The sequence below is a fragment of the Martes martes genome (genome assembly GCF_963455335.1).
Source record: "Martes martes genome assembly, chromosome: 12".
Classification (NCBI taxonomy): domain Eukaryota; kingdom Metazoa; phylum Chordata; class Mammalia; order Carnivora; family Mustelidae; genus Martes; species Martes martes.
The window spans coordinates 66,269,172-66,290,005 of NC_137900.1; the positions used below are offsets into that span (position 1 = coordinate 66,269,172).

At 42.1% G+C, this 20,834-nt stretch overlaps 1 protein-coding gene across 1 annotated transcript in view; it reads left to right on the plus strand.

Moving 5' to 3' along the window:
- The window catches only part of PLPPR1 (phospholipid phosphatase related 1), a gene marked incomplete at both ends in the record, with an annotated part of 107,763 nt that overhangs the window by 73,665 nt on the left and 13,264 nt on the right, over nt 1–20,834 (plus strand). The window contains one exon of the mRNA XM_080820001.1: nt 6,798–6,930. Within this exon, the coding sequence (XP_080676127.1) occupies nt 6,798–6,930 (133 nt within the window). The remainder of the gene's footprint in view (nt 1–6,797; nt 6,931–20,834) is intronic.

Consider the following 20,834-nt stretch of genomic DNA (forward strand, 5'->3'; position numbering starts at 1 on the left):
TTGGGGGGGTTTCCGGGCTGTCAACTCTTGAAGTGAGTATAAAAGCCCAAAGCACAGTGTGGAACAGAGTAGGCTCTCACTGAGTGCAAGTCTGTTGGCTGGCTGACGTGGGTCGCAGCTGCTGAGACAAAGGACACATTGTGCTTCTTTGCGCAGCCTCTGAACCTGCTCTTCCAGGCTCTGAACAATCTCATCCGTTGAAGCCCCTTTTAGCACTTCATAATTCACATCTTTTTCCCTTTCGTACATGATCACATGACTTCCTTTTTGTTTTTTTGTTTGTTTTTTTTTTAATCATGAGACATGATTTTGCTGCTGTTGATGCTAATGCACTCCGTCTTTAAAATGACATTTTTTTTTCTGGGAAAGATTTATAGGTACCCATTAATGGTTGTGGATTGTTTTTTAACTTAAAAAAAAATGTGTTTCCCCATCTTCTGTCTATGCTGCACATGAGTGCTCTAAATTCCTTCACAGATTATCTCTTCCCCCCACATCATCCCAAAGGGAGACTTGCTTACCGTCTTTGAGATGCCCCTTCTAATGATTGCTGATCATTGTTAAGGCGCTTTGATAATTTGCTTCTTGAAAAGACTCTTTGCCTAAAAATACATGCTGGTCAATTTCCTTATGCATTTTACTTTTCACTGAGAGCAGTATTCTACTTAACCCATTTTAAATTCCAATTTCTCTGGTATCCACTGTCCAGGAAAAAAGGGATAAGAGACCACTGTGCTTCGGAAATAAGCATACCACCTTGGTGCTACGTTTTATAACAGGTATCAACTGAAGACCGCCTTCTGAATGGGTAGATGTGGCCCCCGGAGTCACACCAGTGGGGAGCCTCTGATGCATAAACACTTATTATCCCAGTTGCTGAACAATTTTCAAAATGCCGTCATGCAGATGGCCTTGACTCCATTGAAGGCTTGATTTGTAAAAGGCATAGGAAGTCCCTAGAGCTGAATTCCTTACTTACACTTAGATGTAATTAAAGCAGAAGTCAAGAGCTCTTGAACCAACCAGCGCTCAGCAATGGAGAGGACCAGGATGCCTCTGCAGATCTGGGTTGTCCGTGACCTTCACTGGGGAAGATTAGAGCAGAACGTGAAGATGTTGGCGGTCAGAATTGGCAGCACAGTCTGTACATTTTAAATTTCCTGGGTCACTAAGCAAAATCTACTGCAAAGACCATGCCTGCCTTTCTTGGAAATGCTCAGGACTATATAGAAGCCTCTCAGGAGAATACTGGAAGCATCCAAAAATGCCTGGGACTGAAAGCCCTGAAGATATTTAGACACAATATTGGGAAGTGTACAAAGAACCCTTTCCTCTTCCTCAGAGTATAATACCCAGAAATCCCAGAGAGGGGGCCTCCAGCCTCTGCCGTCCTTTAGGAACCCAAGTGACAGAGGTATCAGGCAACAGGATGACTCTGGAGTGGGTTGCATCCTCTTTGCTGAAGGGAAGATGACTTGGTGAGGGCAAAGTGAAATAAGGCCCTGGGGAGTTTAACCAATGGGACTGAGATTACAACCCAATTATATGATTTCAGTTTCCCTTAATCAGCCCTCTCTTGTCAGTTCCTATCATAAAGGCAAAAAATGTTGGAGCTGGAAAGCACAGGAGAGGTCTTCTAGTCCTACAGATGAGAAACGGAGGCCCCGGGAGGTCCAGCAATTGGTCCAAGGTCAAATACCTGGTTAGGGGCAGAGCAGAGCTATAGTCATACCATGTTTCCTTACTCCAGGACTGGAGACAGTGATTTTTTTAAAAACCATTCTCAACAGACATTCTTGCCTGGATAGACCAGGAAGTAAAGACAACAAACATTCCTTGAGCACCTACAGATGCTTTGACGTACATTTTTAATACTCTCAACTGTTTTCAGGTATAGCTATTACCCTCTTTTTCAAGGTCATGAAAAAAAAGAAAAACTGGGGCTCAGAAAGTTCAATTACTTGCCCAAAATCACACATCAAGGGAGGAGAGAGCTGAGATTTCAACCCTACAGCCCACATTCAAGAAACAGCAATGATTTTGATCTTGCCAAGTACCAGAGCCACAGCTAGCATGTGTGTGAGCTCAAAACATAAATTCCAGAGTTTCTAGATGCTCTTTTTAGTGACAACCACATATAACATGCAGTGACTCCCCCTTACAATATGGGATTGTAATACATCTTCCAGTGACGACTATTTCCTGCAAACTCTTTTTATTTTGAAATATAAAAACTGTCCCCTAAATATTTTGCATTTTTATCACTTATTTATCACTTACCAGATCTCCTTGAAGAAGTGAAGTCTATAAGATAACACACTGTGGGGCGCCTGGGTGGCTCAGTCAGTTAAACATCTGTTTTCAGCTCATGTCACGATCCCAGGGTCATGGGATTGAGCCCCGTGTTGGGCTCCCTGCTCAGCAGGAAGCCTGTTTCTCCCTCTGCCCCTCCCCACTGCTCATGCTCTGTCTCATTCTCTAGCTCTTGCTTTCTCTCAAATAAATAAATAAAATGTTAAAAAAATAAATAAACTAAAACACACCGAACTGATGCACTACATTCCAGGATTATTTACTTATTTGCCATTTGGGTTTATATATCTGAAATACAACTTTATCAACAAAGAAAAGTTATCCTCATTACTTAATGTATATTTACTATTATCTAAATGTCTTATGTCACACGGGGTTGTAGCCAGCATAGCTGGGGGATAAGAAATGCACCAATGAAATTCATTTGCAGTTCATTCACGGCCAGACCTAGAACTTGGCCTTGGTCATTTCTCACCAGAGGGTACTCTCATTTGCTGTGAGTGATATGATGTTTGTTAACCAGCAGTCAGAAAGGCCGTAATAAGACAGCCAGGGCCAAATACCTGGAGAGTCCCACATGTCCCAGTCGCTCTCTGAACAGAGGGGTAGACAGAGGCAGAGTGTGTGGCAGAGACAGAGATAGAGGAACCCAGCCACCATCAAAACCAGAGTCATAAACCTGCCGCCTTGTACAAAATGGTGTTCAGTGTGGGCTGGAGGCCTAGCAGGAAAGAAGAGAGACCCTTTCCCTTATCAAGCAGAATTCTCTCACTCTCTCCAAGCATAACCAGGCCCTAAATGAGACTATGGGACCCAGTAGATGGACAAATAACACCTTAGGTATGGTCGGTAAAATACAGAAAAATGAACATCCACGAAGCCCGCTCACTGGAGCCTGAGCGCTGGGCTGCTTCTTCAGCAACCTTTATGTCCATCACAGTCGTAACTGAAGACCAGGAATATTTTCCTACCTGGTAGTTATAACATGACCCCCTTCCTCCCTCTCCTTCCTTTCCTTCCTTTCTTCCTTATGTAAACATTTATTATCACTTAATATATTCCAAGAATTGTATATAGTATAGTATGTGTCCTTGCTCTGGTTTTTTTTTCTTTTATGCTTTATACCTTAATTGGAATTTTAATAATGTTGGCCAACAGGAACAATTCTTGTACTGCTTATTACCTTTGATGTGACGGTCTTGGGATTGACTTGTGGATATTTTATTTGAGCCCGGTGCCCTTTTGCGTGATAAGTTTGGTTTGGTTTGGTATGACCTGGAATGATTTTGTTGAGATTTTTATGTGGGTGTGTGTGTATGCACATGTGTATCTTTAACAAGAATAGGATGTGTCTGGATTCTCTCACACATTTTCTTGCTTTCTTTGCCCTCATGTGTGAGTAGTAGAAAGCTTCACTAAATGGAGAATTTCTAGAATGCGCACATCTCTTTCCTATAGAATAAGAATGTTCTGGGCTTCTGAAATGGCTAAGGCCAGCGATGCTCATTTCTTCTCATGTTTATCCTTATGTGGTTATCACCCTCCATTCCATTTCCCTGATTTGCTTTGTAATCATATGTCATTTCATGACATTACATGATGTATTTATTAGTTTTCTGTGCCCTCCCTACACACTCAGACACACCAGACATCTGTTCACGTCTCTGCCTCCAGTGCTAAAACAACTCCTGGCAGAGTGGGTGCTCCCTCTCCAGAACTATCAGATGCAAAAAGAGTGTACGAGTGAATTTAGTTTGAAGAGATAATTCACTTTGGATTACTTAACCCTTGGTTTTTATTTCATCTTAAGCAATACACTGAGAATTGTGTGCTTTCTTGTGCATATTGTCAATTTCCTGCATTGTTTGTCTTCAGAGAAATTAAGGTCAGAGGATTCTATCTCTAAGTAGGTCCTCTAAAGATTCAACCTTTTATTCATTCAGCAAATATTGACTGAGCCTACTATGTATCAGTCCCTGTTCTAAGCACTATACAGGGAATGGCAGAAGTCCTTCCTATTAGGACAACATAGCCAAACGAAGAAGGACTTACAAACAATAATTGCAGTTAATGGGATAGATGTCAGGATAGAGATCTCTATAATGTGTTGTGGAGACAATGACAAGACAGGGTCCCTCTTTTCCTGAGGGGACTGGCAAAGGCTTTGGGAAGGGTAGTGACCTTTTCACTGGGTCTGGAAGGATACATGACGGATATCGTTTTGTGTTCTTTATAATCTACCTCATTAAACTTGTATTCCAAAAGACCTTCATTAATCTGATATGCTTAATTCACTCAGCATTGAATAACTACTTTGTACCTTACACTTGGCTAAGCCCTGGGGGAGTATAACCAAGAATAAGACAGACAGGACATCCCATGACAAAGAACAACAACAACAATAATATGTAACGATTTCTGGTAAGAAATCGAAAAGAGAAACACAAGGTAAGAAATCCATGTATAACAAGAATGTTGGAGCTAGTCTCTGGAATCGGAGAAAGCTCCCTCAAGGAAATACTGGTTCACGTATCCAAGCATGCATGAATTTGTCCCCATCTGTTCACTAAGATAAAGAATGGCAATGCAGTTCCATCATGTGTAGTCAGGACAAACAAAACCCCTCGGCACCTTATTTTAGCAGAGAGAGGTGTTCCTAGAAAAGAGGGCGGGCTGAGTTCTTAAAGCTATTGAAATATTTGTCCATGGCAGAGCATCAATGCATTGTTAATTCCAAGGGACATTAGGCACAAAAAAGCGCTAAGTCTGAACAGCCATCCTTAGCATCTGCCAGCGTGATACACGCCATTGTGTGCCCATCAGACCCCGAGTCCTGTCTCCTCCTGCCATCGTCCTGTCCCATTCTGACTGGCCTCCAGTTCTATGTCCCCAACACCATTCTGTCCTGTATTTTAATAGCATCTGAGTTTTTCAGTATTTAAAACACAGTCCACTTGACTTGTTTTGTCTTCTATGTTCAACTACTTTTCTTGAGTCACTTCCAAGTAAAAGTGTAAGTCGTGAACATGAAGGCTCTTGGAACCAGGTCTTCTTGGCTTCAGAGCTGGGGTTTGTGACTTACGAGCCCTGACCTTGGACAGATTATTTAACCCGTCTGAGCCACAGCAGATGTCATATTTGTGCAACCAGGATAACACGGGCACACGGGGTGAGGGGTAACGGCTACATTCCAGGGCTGCCTCTGTTATTGTCTGACCACGTGCGGCCACATCCCCGAGTCCTTCAGTTTCCTTGCTCGTAAAGCAGAAAATTTCCATAAACGACACCAGTTTTACAATTCTACAGTTCAATTTCCACACCCACGTGCCACTCACGATGTTGTCGCCTTTATCCATCTGAACAGATATTCCGTAATGACAGGAGGAATGTGAGGAAAGGGGGAACTCTTACACAGTGATAAAGTTTATCTAACACCATAAGCGTGTGCCTCGCAAAGAACATCTCTAAGGTCACGTTCTTCTGGGGGAATGTCAAAGTTGGGATGAGAAAAATAAAAATGGCATATGATGTGGTGGAAAGTGTGAACTTCGGAATTTAGGCGTCCTGGAAACCAGCCCAGTGATCCCACATGCCAGCTGTGTGCTCTGGGGGGTCCTGAACTTTCTTCACCAGTAAAACAAGGGTAATAATGCCTACACTAGGGACCTGCTGAGCATGAAAAATACTATGATGAAGCACCTGACACCTAGTTACCAAAAGATCATGGTAATTACTAACTTTATTCTTCGCTGATGATTCTCAGTTGATGATGAGTTGGTGGTGAGTTGATGACAGCTTACTATGGTAAGTTGGTGACAACTTACCTCCCACCGGTTCCTTATTTTCAATAGGAATACACCTCCCTGAGTGCGAGAAGCATAATCAAGAAACAATCTACACAAAGGCATTATGATTTATATGGTACTATATACATATTAGTTCCAGATAATGAGAGAAATGCCAATTATAAAGAGGGACGGTCAGCCAGTTCACAGTGTGAGAAGTATAGCTCAGACCAATATGTTCAAATAAAGATTTATCAGGTAAATAATGTATTGCCACATAACAAAGTCATAATTCATCATGATGTGTACTTATGATGCCTTGTTGGGCATACGACTGTCCCAGTCATTTCTCAGCATTGCAGCTCACCCATTCGGTTAAAAGAATTTAGTCCCAGCACGAGTGAGCCTTATCATAGATTCTATTACAATTTATTATGGCAACTTGTGTTTTTATATGAATTTAGAATTTGATAGGATTGCCTGAAACCTCACCAAAATGATCAGTTATTGCCATCTCTAATTCTTTTGAAGAAGTAAATACAAGCTACTAATTAAACCTCACTCCCTGCAGCATGACATCTTTTAAAAGGATCTGGAGCCTCAAAAGTTTGGGTTTTGCTCTTGGTTTTTTAAAGTCACTGGTCTCCTTTATCAGACTGTTCTCTCCAACTTGACATTTCTTAAACATTCCTTCTCCAGATTTTTATTGGTGAGATATCCATGTATTTCATAAAGTCAACCAGAGAATCTTTGATTGCCCAGGAGAAAACCATCCTGACCGGAGAATGCTGTTACCTGAACCCCTTACTCCGAAGGATCATAAGATTCATAGGTGAGTACGAGAGCTTGTCGAACCGAGCCCTCGCTTATAGGTAAAATCTACTAAACTTACTACAGATGAACACGCTTGACGGAATAGACTAAGCTATGGGAGCATCAACTTTAAAAGCAAAGTTTCTTGGGGCACCTGGGTGGCTCAGTGGTTTAAGCCTCTGCCTTCAGCTCAGGTCATGATCCCAGGGTCCTGGGATCGAGCCCCGCATCGGGCTCTCTGCTCAGCAGGGAGCCTGCTTCCCTTCCTCTCTCTCTGCCTGCCTCTCTGCCTACTTGTGATCTCTGTCAAATAAATAAAATCTTAAAAAAAAAAAAAAAAAAGCAAACTTTCTTTAGGGGTTTTCCAGGAAGTGGAGCCATCGAGCCCGATCGTAATGCCAAGTCCAATTTCTCATCCATGCAGTGAAGCAGGACTTGTTCAGTTCTCTTACAAATGATTTCAACTTGGTTTTTTTCCCCTACACAATATTATTAGAGATTCCCTCTAGACATTTACTTTAATATTGACCGGATATTGTCATATACCCTTTAACTGAGTCTGGTGGCGGGGAGGAGGGGCACAGCAGGGGACACAAATAAAATGAATTTAGAAATAATCAAATTTCCTGACAAAGATTTCCCATCCAGTATAACGTTGTTATGCAGTGAACTCTACTCAAAGTATGGGAAATGCAACCCGTCAGAATCTGGAGAATGGTGCCTTTCCAAGGTTGGAAAACAAATAGCTTTATTAGTGTTCATGATAAGAGGTAATTAAAGCATGTTCTATATCTCTCCTCCTAGGATTTTTATAAAAACATCTGAGGTGATGTGGATAATGGTTATAGAGTGGGAATGAATATGTATATGGGAATAGGTAGGAAATAGATTTTGCAGAGTTCCTAAACAGTAAATACTCAATAAATAACTGGTACAGTGTTCAAATGAGAGCTTACAAGTATCTACTGACCAGATGTTCATGGGAGCCAGGATAAAGCTCCAAAAGTGTGAACATTGCTGGTATAAAAACAAGCTGTGATACTCTTTAAAACCTACAGGGGTGCCTGGGTGGCTCAGTGGGTTAAGCCTCTGCCTTCGGCTCAGATTATAATCTCAGGGTCCTGGAATCGAGCCCCGCATCAGGCTCCCTGCTCGAGAGCGTGCATTCCCCCCTCTCTCTAAATAAATAAAATCTTTAATAAATAAATAAATAAATAAACATATAGAACTGACAGTTGGGAAAGTGAAGGCCAGAATACAGAATCCTCTCAACTCTTTTGGTTATCCTTAATCCTGTTTTTTTCCTATTGTAGAAAAGGGTTGGAGTACTTCAAGTCATAAGCAAATGAGCACATTAAAATAAAAAATGCAAGAACTGTTGGGATTGGAGTGGGAATGAGGGAAGTGGTAGCGTGAGAAGCCTAAGAAAAACTAACTTAAAAGAAGCAACTGTTATCATTAAAATAGTCTTCACAGCTGCCTGTGTGGCTCAGTCAGTTGAGCTTCTGCTCAAATCATGAACCCAGGGTCCTGGGTTCTAGCTCCCGCCCATGTCCTGTCTGGCTCCCTGCTCGCTTGGCGGGAGTCTTCTCCTTCTCCCTCTACTGCAACCCCTGCCCCCACTTGTGCATGCTTGTGCATGCCTGCTCTCTCTCTCTCTCAAATAAATAAGTAGAATCTTAAATTAGAAAAATGGTCTTCAAAAAAAAAAAAAATAGTCTTCAGCATCTACTGATGCAGTGTGCAGAATGACCTGTGGAAGTCTCCAGTGAGCTCACTGGGTCATCCCTGGTCAATATGATGTCACCACTGTCTGTGAGTTCACTCATTCCAAACAGTGGTGCCTTTCGAAGATGTCCAAAGTTTGGTCACTTCCTACCAGAGTGGCTAGGTAACAAATCATCAAGGAGAAAATAAAGGAGGGAAGAGAATCTTTATTATACAGGACAGTGGACTAGACACTTTATGAGCATTATTTCATTTAATCCACCCAAGACCCTGTAAGTTAAGTTATAATCCTAATTGTACAGATGAAGAATCCGCTATAAAATGGGGTAAAGTCACTTTTCCTGAGCAGTGTGAGAGTGTGTATGTCTATACACACATTTGCGTAATTTGATTCAGAGAAGATTTTATGATCACTGTCTGATTGTATAATTAGAGCAAGTTATTTAAAGCAGAAGGTTATTAGATTACAGTTAACTGGAGATTTCTTTAAAAGTCACTGCTGAAAAAAAAAAAGTCACTGCTGTTCTTTCTTGGCAAAGATAAGGAAAGAATCTGGGGCAAAGTCCAAAAAATAGAAATTGTAACCGGCGTCTATCATGTATATCCGCCTGTCTCTGTGCATTGTCGGGGCAAGATTTGTTCAATGAGGGATAGCAATAGCCCCCCCACCCCACTATCCAGGAATGAATCCTGCAGATTGTCTGTGGTAGTACATGAAATTCCTACTGGAGTCAGTGCATTCAGCTGAGGTGTGGTTTCAGGAGGATGATTAAAGTAGAAATGTCTCACCCAAGAGGAGCATCAAACTCCCACTTTCATAATCAGTGACATTGTCCATTGAAGTCTATCATAAGCTAACAGAGATTCTGCTCACAGGGAAGGGTAGGGAGACAGCCAGCAGGTAACTTGCAAATCTTGGAGAAATAGAGGAACAGCATCAAGAAGGAAGGGAGGTTGCTGGGTATGGAAGCACTTGCTTCATTCTTTCCCTCCTCTGTTTTATGGCACCAGCATCTGCTCAGTTACTTAAATCAAGATCCTAGAAGTCACCTTAAGCTATCTGAGAACTTGTTAGAAATGTACATTCTTAGGCATCGTCCCATACCTACCAAATCAGAAAGTCTGGGAATGGAGCCTGATGATCTGTATTTCATGACTGGTCGTCCAGATGATTCTGAATCACTCTGAAGGTTGGGAGCCCTGCGTGTAGGCCAGTGAAATATCTTGCCCTGTCAGTGGTGCCCCTATATCTTATCCTGCAACATGTCTCCGGGAGCTCCAGGTGCACAAAAATATCTTCCATTGACCATTTTGCAGATCTTTCTGGAGCCAAACTATGATCAAGTCATTTCCCTGCTTAAATTCTTTCAGAGCATTCCGGGTGTTTTGAACAGTGCGACGCCTATCTCTGGTTCCCGTTCATGAGCTGCTCCTTCTGCCTGGGGAACCCCACTGCCATCCTCTCACCCTTAAAGCTGATGATCCTACTCAGCCTCCAGAACACTGCTAACACATTACCTCTTTACCAAGCCAGACAGCTAGCTCCCAGGCCCCCACTAAGCCTGTGTCTTTTATAGGCACTTACCATATTCCTTTAATTATGTAAGTCTGTTACTCCCATTACTTTGTGATCCTTTGGAGAGCAGGGATTGTATCTTTTCATTTTTTATCAACAGCATATTGCAAAATGCCTGGCACATAGTAGGTTTTCAATAATTTTTTTGATAAGTAAAGAACAATGATTAACGTTATTAAATCACAGATTTGCCTGAAATTGCTTCCATAAATGTTGGTTCTTAAGTATTCATTTGCCTCCTGTTTAATTAACTTTATTACCACTCTTCAGCTTACTTTTAGGAAATTAAAGTACATATGTTAGGCAATTTCTAAGACAAACTCAAAGAAGTCTGTCCTAACTTCATATAGGAGAGTTGGAGGTGGGAGGAGGGGTCTGTGTATCTTAAGAAGGGCAACTTACTTTTTTTGAGTATCTGGATGAATGTTTTTTATAAGAGGGAAAAACATACTACTTAAAGATCCTTTAAATGAGGAGGTTTCCTTTGAAAAAATTGAAGTAAGGTAGTAATCACATGTATTAGAAATGTTATTGTAAAGAGCTTAACAGTCCTTTTGTCGTGCTTAAGAGCCACCAAAAATCATCAGAAAATGACAACTGTTTTACCTAACTGTTCTAACTAAGTTGAAATTGCATGATTTTCTCTTGCAGTTTATGTAATTATTCTAGAATCCATTACAAATAGTATTTCCCAACAAATATGATCAGCCTCTCACTGCAAAATGACCAGTGATTTAAGAATTTTTAATGAAAGGGGAAATGGTCAAGATATAATGTTGTATGAAAAAGTCAAGACACTACAAATCTGTAATTATTTCAAAATAAGGATACATCATAGGGGTGTGTGTGTGTGTGTGTGTGTGTGTATCCTGACGAAGAAACATTGAAGGGAAATACACTCATAGTTAACCTATATCATTTCTGAGTTGTAGGAGAATGGTTGAATAATTTTTACCTTTTGCTTTCTATTCTATAATTTCCAGTTTTTATCATGAGTACCTATAATTTTAAAGTCAGGAAAAGAGTTAAACATAATTTTTTTAAAGGGGCAAAAAGCTAGGGAGAGGCTATTCAGAAGGTTGGGCAAGTCCTTTAACAAGACCTTCAGTGTGGGAAGCAGAGCTGAGAGAGGTAACTTGTCTCTCAGTCTTCTCTAGTCTGACTGGTGTGAACTTGAACAGTATCCCCTCAGCCCACCCCAGAGATCCAACGTAATTGTTCAGTGAGAAAGTGGCAAAAATAGTGAAGTCAGATGAAAAATATTAAATGAAGAAAATAATAGCTGCGTTGACCTTGACAGAGAGGATGGAATTGCTGTGATTCACAGATCCAATAATAAATTGGTTTTCCCAAAGTGGTCGTTATAAGAAAGATGCCCAGCCTCCCGGATGTAGGTTGTACCCACCTCTGAATGGTTTAATTTCTCAAAGTTGTGTTTCCATGATGTGGGAAGGGAGGAAAAGAATTGACTGAACTAACACATTTCACCAACATTTTATAAAAACAAAGGCAGTCGAATTAGTAACACGGACTTGGACTTCTCCATCTCCTCAACATTTTCCTCTGCATTCCTTTCCCTTCTTATACTATCTCTTTTGGTGTTGCACTAAACTGAACAACAAAAACACATAGATCTAAGTTCTCAAAAGAGATAAACCCTTGCATTCTTTTTGCAGCAGCAAAGACAAAATAAGGAAGTCACATTTTCCAAAAAATTAACGAAGAGAAGTTTAGTTACATTTATTACTAATATACTTGAGTAAACAGCCTTGTAAATATTTAAGTAGTAAATTTTTGGTTTAAAATTAAAAAGTAATGAATAAAAAGCATTAGAATGTGATGAGGGTTTTGAGGTTGTTTGCCATATAGAAGGAAAACTAAATTAACTTTCCCTTCTTGAATAACTAATTTCTTTTGGGTTAAAGGGAAAAATTCACCCAAATACATCAGGATCAGATTGTCTATTTGCAACTAGAATAGCCTGTCACCCAGAAGCTATTTATTACAGGTTTTCCATTTAGGATCGCATAGTTGTTCCATTATTACTTATAATAAAAATTTAATTAAATACCAAGCGAGTCTTATGCCATTTAGGTCAGGTCTGAGGATTAGGTAGAACTGGACAGAATAGAAAGTACCATGGTAAACAGTTAATTCATGTAACTCTAATTAATTGCCATAAATTAAGTGTGATCTAAATGGAGCATGAATATTTTAAATGCAGCTTCAAAGGTCACAGTGTTTTATGGTCATAAGAATTGGTACCCTGAGACAAGCTTAATGTCAGCCTTTTTTGAGAACTAGAAAATCCTTCTCAATTTTGAAAGTCACTTAAATGTACTTTATCTAAAAAGAGACTTAACTGGATTCAGTAAGTCCATTTCTATGTACATTCAGTATTTATACCGATTATACAATTATATATATATTACATAATTTATATTTATAAATCGGAGGACTGATCATATTCATTCAACCTTCAACAAATGATTTAGGTGGGCATCTACCATATGGTAAGCACTGATTAAGTTGTTGAGGACATATTAGTGAACCAAAGAGAGATTTATTTGCCCTCACTGAGTTTTTATTCCAGTAGGGGAAGCCAAGCGTTAAACAAAATAAATAAGTAAATTATAGTGTTCATTAGAAGATAAGTGTTATGTGGAAAAATAACATAGAAATGGGCAGTTTGTAGGGGCAGATATGCAATTTTAAGTGGGGAGGGAGAGGCTGTCCTACAAGGAGAATTGTCTAGAGTTGGCAGTGACTTCCTAGCAGGACAGTGACCATTCCAGGAAAGTGGGTGCCCCTTGTACCAAGTGAAAAAAGTTAAGGTTCCATTTTTCTTTTTTTCTAAAAAAAACACTTGCAATGCCCAGGCACCCAACTTTCATCATCTGGACAGAAAAATGCCAAAGGCAAGGCAAGGCATGAGCCTATAAGCAGATGGAGATATTTCTGGAATTCAGCGATAGAAACCAGAGTTGAAGCTCCAGGGTATACATCAGGAGGACAAAGCTTCATAAGCAGCCAAGCCACCAGACTTTGAGACTGACATGTTTGGTGCTTCCTTCTAGGGAGCAAAGATGCCTGGGACGTTTGGAGGGGTGGGGGGATGCTGGAGCTGGGAGACTTGAATGACTAAAAGGCACAGCCAGACCTCTGCTCAGGTCTCCGGAAGTTGTGATGAGGCTGCCTGTGGTTGCTTTGCCCAGTGCACAGAACAAATCTGTTCTTCTTTGAGTGTCATCCTCCATGAATGAGAACATTCCAGACCGGAACAAGCCTCCTGATCCAGAACTCTGTAGGTTACTCTCATTATCAAGAGGAGAGTTATTTAGTCATATGAGACTCTAGTGATCTTCCCTGAGGGCTCTCCCTGCACCAGTTTTTGAAAGACTGGACTCTAATAAAAGGAACAAGTAGATGGCCACTTTCTCAACACTTTGCAGAAGAGCTAAAGCAAATTCATGGCATTTCAGGGAATGTCTTTGCTGTAAAGCAGTTTCCCAAACTCAGCATTATTGACTTGTTAGGCCAAATCATTCTTTTCCACATAGGGGTAGGGACTGTCCTATGTATTATAGGGTGCTCGGTAGCATCCCGGCCTCTGTACACCAGGTGTCATCGGTAGCACCCCTGTCCCACTAGTGACAATCAAAATTGTCTCTAAACACTACAAAGTGTCCCCTGGGAGCAGGATCACCCTCAGTTTTAAAGATTTAAGAAAATAAGTAGACTTCACACGTTTGCTTAAAACATTATATGAATACTTTCGCTATGAAGATATTACATACATCACAAAATTAGGCACAGTGAGATGCAAGAATACTGTCTGAATATTGGCAATGACTCCCAACAGTTGATAAACGGTGCTTTCAAAAGTTTTATGTGAAAAATTAAATTTACACTATCCACAAATACCGAACTGTTATATTACGCACCTGAAATATGTCAGTTATACCTCAATAAAGAAAGAAGTAGTGTTTTGGAAATAATTTAAATTATTACATTCGAACATAATAACTGTGACTAGAAAATGCATCAGGCAGAGACACTAGGTCAGTATCTGTCAGTCACTAACAGGAGGTGGTGCTGGTCGGTGCTAGCAATGGAGAGGATTCAGATCATCAGCTTTGCTTTAGAAATTTAGGAACATGATCAGAAAGGGCGGAATTCCAGGGCTGTTACTTGGAAGCCCTCCAGAATTTGATATGCCCGTTGTTAACATTCTTTGGTAGGTAAGGAATCTAAAATCTTCCCTTTCCACACTTAGTTTGTATCTAGGGCATGCTTCCTAGAATTATTTGCATCTACTTTCTCCATTTTATTGTACTATTCCACTGCCAACGTGCCTGGGTGGCTCAGTCAGTTCAGCGTAGGACTCCGGATTTCAGCTCAGGTCGTGTTCTCGGAGTTCTGAAACCAAGTCCCACATAGGGCTCTATGCTCAGCATGGAGTCTGCTTAAGATTCTTCTTTCCCTGGGCGCCTGGGTGGCTCGGTGGGTTAAAGCCTCTGCCTTCGGCTCAGGTCATGGTCCCAGGGTCCTGGGATCGAGCCCCGCATCTGGCTCTCTGCTCGGCAGGGAGCCTGCTTCCCTTCCTCTCTCTCTCTCTCTCTGCCTACTTGTGATCTCTGTCAAATAAATAAATAAAATCTTTAAAAAAAAAAAAAAAAGATTATCCTTTCCCTCTGCCTTGGCTCCCCGCCCCCCGCACATGCACACTCTAAATCAATCATTCAATCCATGAACTCTTTAAAAAGAAAAAAAATTTCACAGCCTCTGGCAAACTTTTAGTATCTTTGTCTCTGTCAACCAGGCTTTGGAGCCACACTGTCTAGGGGAACTGAGGAGCAAATATTTAAGACCAGCAGGAGTAAGAGAGAAGTCAGACATTTGAAAGAGAAAAACCCTGAGGAATTGTCCTCGGAAAGGAGGGCTAAGGAAGATATCCCTGTTGAGATATCCATTGAGGAAACGGAACGTAAGAGTTCCTTAGGTGTTCCCCTTCCACTGTGGAATATGGCACTGGTGAAGCCCCATATTTGTACTTGCTTGTGTGGAATACCCATTTTCCCACTAAAACGAAGGCTAGGAACCGATGTATTCCCTGTTTCTTGAACATCATAGTAGGAAAGCTAAGGCAAAAGATTCACAAAGCTGGTTAAATTTTGAACACAAGAAAATGTTCAAGCATTCTCAATGTCACACTGCACAGTGGTTCTTCAGTCCTCTCTCTCAGTGCATCGTTTTCCTCCACATAGACAAAAGAGCAGCCCTCTCTTAGAAATGTTTGATAAGAAGCTGAGAACGTGTGTGAGGGAGAAATGGGGTTCCCTCCCCCTCTTCAGAGATACTGTTACCAACCTAACCCAGATAAGTCGTTTTTGTGTCTTTTTCAATATCCTTTTCTTTTTGAAAGTTCTAGATGTTAGTTTTTCTACATGAAAATAGGCAGGAGTCATGATTTCATGTACCCCTGTGTTCATATTTAAATTGACCACCATTGCAAGTTCTCAGGATCAGAAATGGAGACATTTCTCTCGAAGATGTCTAAGTATAAAATTGTCCCCAAGCTGATCGTGATTTCCAGACTCCTTGTGCTTCACAGGTCTCCTCGGTAGGAAGTCTCTCCTGTTGGATACAGCAGGGATCCCCAGATTCCAATTTAAGGTTCTTTTTTTCACTCTTGCTGCACTGAAAATGGAGACACCCTTAATTTCCAAAGGATGATTTACAAGTTTTCCTGACTCAAGAGACACTTAGAAAGTCCCAGTTTCCAATTATCCTCTTTATTCCCTGAGTGCCTATGCTGAATTTTTGGGAAGTTTATAAAAAAGAGACACAGGGGGCACCTGGGTGGCTCAGTGGGTTTAAAGCCTCTGCCTTCAGCTCAGGTCATGATTCCAGGGTTCTGGGATCGAGCCCCGCATCGGGCTCTCTGCTCTGCGGAGAGCCTGCTTCCTCCTTTCTCCCTGCCTGTCTCCCTGCCTACTTGTGATCTTTTTCTGTCAAATAAATAAATAAAATCTTAAAAAAAAAAAAAAAAGAGAGACAAAGTCCCTACGATTTACATACTAAATTGTTAGACGTCAACCCTACGTTCAATAAAATCAGGGATGTAAGACACCTACCTGAGCTAGAAAGTCTGGACATGTTCCTATGCTTTTTCATCCTCTTCCCCTGTTCTTGTTCTGATGTTTCTTTAGCAGTCCATTAATTGATTCACAAATAAATATTAAATGTTTACTCCGTCACATTTGATATTAGGTGCTTAGGATGCAACGTTAAAACAGATGTTCTCAGTGCTCTTAGAGGGCTTGTATATTCTGCAGTTCCAATGGGAGGGTTGGCCATCACTAGAAAATCACACACATGTAAAATTCTCACTGGGACAACGGGTAGGAAAAAGTAAAACAGTATCATACTAGTCTAATACAGGAATTTTTTTCCAAAACCCCATGTGATACGTGATTGTTTTTTTCACCCTGTCCACTCAAGCCAGGGAAACCCACTCACAGTATTGATCCGCAGACGCAAGTGTGGCTCGCTCTTGGCCTGCTCTTCAGAGCTACAGCTGGAGAGCAGGCTGGTGTGCACGGCGCGAGCTGGTCCCCAGTCAGCAGGCTTTCTGCCGGAGCTCCTCCGCTCCTCGCACCCCCACTGCCTTAAATATGAAGAGCACACACAACTGCAGGGCCCAGCAGGCGCTCGGCTCTAGAGTCTGTGGGTCTGTTCCCAGAAGAGTCCGCTGCCTGTGCCTCTGCCGCCTCCCACCTAGTTCTTGCCCAGGAGTGTGTCTCTGAATACGCTGAGAAGACTGAAGAAGGAGAGAAGACGGTTCCAGGCAAATTCAAAGAGCAGAACTCATCCAGTAGGGTGACCATGGCCATATTTTCTGAGGAATCTCAATCCCGAACCTCTGAGTCAGGGGCCAGATGGTAGGAGAGAAACGAAATTTCGTCCTTGGTTTTCTCCCCTTATCTCTGTCTTCTAAGGAGAAGTTTGAGGTTTCCTGAAGTAAAAGTCCGTGCGTGTGTGTGTGTGTGTGTGTGTGTGTGTGAGAGAGAGAGAGAGAGAGAGAGAGAGAGAGAGAGAGAGAGAATGCACTCCATGTCTCTTACTGATAATGGAAATGCCTTCCTGACTCTGCCTTCGGGTTGGCTCTGGGAGTTTCCCTCTTTTTTCACAGGTGTCATGTATACTTCAGTGGATCATTGAGAGCTGCTCTACCAGGGGCAATCAAGCAAGGCGCCATTTTAAACTGGAAATTACACATTTATAATTTAATATAGAACAGTTGGCCTTCAATTTAGAGGTTCCCCTTCAGGTCACAGGACCTTTGTAGCTAAAAGGAATTTAGTCCTTCCCTCACCTCACCAATGCCCCCTCATCCATTACCACCCTACTCTCTGGGGCTAGGCTTCCTAATAAGGAGTCACCTGTGTGGAAAGCAGTAACATCCTCCTTGGCACCAGGAAGTCTGGTTATGTACTTTGACCAGTTTTTTTTTTTTTTTTTTTGGAAGACCTAAAGGTATTCTGCTCTGAGTCCTAGTATCTTTTTCTAGCATGCCAGTTATGCGTGGCTTTGCTAGTTCTCCTTATGCACGTTTCCTGGTTATGTCACTGCTCCTGCTACGTTCACATTTGAGTAAAAGGGTAGTTTCCTGCACCGATTCCATAGCACGGACCAGATCTCGGAGTTTCACCTCCACGCCCTAAATTGTTAGCAATCAAAGATCCTAACTTGTCCTGAGACAGACTGAGATCAGACGAACCCATATGGAATCCTGCGGGAAAAAAATCAGGACTTTTAATACCTTTGTCTTCCTTTCTCTTCATCCTTCCTCCTTCTTCGTGCCTGACAGGTGTCCTTTTTAGGCCACAAAGAAGAAGCATGCTCAGGTTCCCTTGGCTGATCTGTGTCATTCTGACAAGGACAAATAACATCATCATCGATTTCTTTGTCCTAATTCCAGGCCCTTCTAGCCTCCTGTCCTCTCAGCATTCTAATGCCCGTCATTCCTTAGAGTGGGGCAGTTTACAAGCGCTTACCCCATGCCACACCAGGATGTCTGAGCCTTGTGAGGCGTCCCTTGGGCTCTACCAGTTTGCCCCTCCCTCTGCCCTTGCTAATAGAGGCACACCATTCTGATACCATGCTGGTTGTGAAGCTTCTCCAAAAAGCTGCAGGGCTCCTGAGCTCTACCCTGAGATGGGATGGAACGTGCTTCAACTAGATTTCCAAAAATCATCCTGGAGGTTTCTGTTGCCCTGCCCCTGGGTTTGACAGCCAGTGTGAGGCAGAGTGTGTGGGAACGCCTCTTCACGCCCTCCACCAGGGTTCTGGCTCCTCCTTGTGTGTCCTCCCCAGCCACATCCTCCCCTACGTTAGGTTTGATTTTAGAAACTCAGTGGTCAGACCATGGCTCTTAGTCTTCCGATCCAAGCCTTTTTGGAATTCCAAACAAAGCAACGATGTCGACATGCGTCCCAAGCACGGAGCTCTGGCAAATCAAAAGCGCTTTACTTTTAGACTATTTTGTTGGCGGTTAATCCATTCATAAATGTGATCAGCTTCCCCCAAGCAAGGAGTACTATTGGGAGCAGATTCAGAAGATAAATAGAACCCACCAGGGGGCGTTAGAGGAATGAAAAGCGGTATCTGTTAAAATTTCAAAAATATGACCTTACTGAAAGAATCTTTGACCCCAAGGTAGGTTCTATAGACATGTTAAAAACACCTCCTTCAAATCATACGTTGCAATACAGGAGACCATAAATGGTGTTCCACCTGACCCTAAGGACAAAAGTAGCTATTGCGAGCTTCTGAGGCTGGGGAAAGACACACAAGGAGCTCAGGGTTCAGAGCGATGGCTGGAGTGTCTCACAAAAGCCCTGTAGGATCCGACATTCTCTGTGATTCGCTGCTGTGGGGTCCACCGCCCTTTGTTGTGGCAGCCCATGTCAGGCAGGTGGATTCCCCGGGGCTGCCACAGCGCCCTTCTGAAGCTAGATCAAATGCACCAGAATGAACTGTTTGGAAAGCAGACGCTTGTTAAGTCATCAGGAAAAGCAGAGGTGAACCTAAGGAAGCAGAGAGGAAGAGGGGAAGGCCCACTTTCTGCAAAAATATCCTGGAACAATAAAGAGCAGAGCTGCCCACGGCAGCACCGCCACGAGACATCTCAGACACCAAGCTGAGGAGCCTGGAAATCCCATCTCGGAAAGATCAAACCTGCCCTGATGGGAAGCACTTCTGACAAATAAAATGCCAGAGGAAAGTGCTGGCACTTTCCCTTTTTCAAATCATAAATTACCCTACTTTCCTGGAAAAGTATGCCAAGACAGACTTATTGCCCCCTTGAAAAAGCCAGGGAGACCTGGTCTTTAAGAATCTCGCTTGAAGGTGTTAAAAAAAAAAAAAAATGTCTAACCATTCAGACTTCCAGAACCTGGGGGTGAAAATTGCCACGAATGATCAATGATTGCCTACTGTCAGAGGTCAGACCTTCTGAGAGTGAGCCGGCCAAAGCTATTAAAAGAGCCAGTTCTCGTTGTGATAAAGCACATCCTGGCAGAGCCACAAAAAGGAAAATTACAGTAATCAATACAGATCAAAATGAAAACCGGATGAAGGTTTCAGCCAAACTTGCTTTCATTTCTGCTATAATGGATTAACTTTTGGGTGCTTATATCAGCACAATTTGCAGATCGAGGACATTGTATGGGAATCCAAGTTGGGTAGACATTTAACTGAAACTATAGCAGATCCTTGACATTTACAAGGGTTCACACCGCCTCTTCTCCCATAATTGAGCCGTGTTTCAGAAATCTTTATCCCTTCCAACAACTTGTATGTAGCTCGGCACTGCAGCACCTCTTGGTGTATTGAACAGACAATAGTCCACCGAGAAGCTATCGCTGTACTGTATAGGCTTTGAAAGAGTTCACAGTGAAGCTTCCAGTAAGGAATTCTGCTTTATCATGTTCAATCTTATTGGGACTAACCCTGTGGAATTTGCCAGAGGACAGATAAAATCCAGAAAAGATAGGAAAGATAGCCTACCCACAGGATTCTCGGCCAAACAGCAAAGTCAGTGTGGCAGGAAGAACCATGCCCTCCTCTCCCCAGATGGCTGTATCCTGATCCCTAGAAACTGTGTAAATTTGATACCTTATATGACAAGAGGGAATTTACAGGTGTGACTAAATTCAGGATCTTGAGATGAGATTATCCTGAATTAGTCGAGTGGACCCAATGTAATCTAAGCGTCCTTTTAAGAGGGAGGCAGGAGAATCCGAGTCAAAGGAGGAAGTGTGACAATAGAAGCAAAGGTCATGATGGTATGATTGCTGGAAGGGGTCAAAGACAAGGAATGAAGGCAGCTTAGAGCTAGAAAAGGCAAAGTATGAATTCTACCATCGAGCTTCCGGAAGGAACACAGCTGCTAACACTTTGATTCTACCCCAGTGAAACCTATTTTGGACTTCAGACCTCTAGAACTGTAAGAGGATACACTTGTGTTTTTCTCAGCAGCTCAGTTTGTGGAAGGCTGTTACAGCAGCAGTCAGCAACGCTCCTCTTTAACACTCATCCCTTCTCATTTTCTC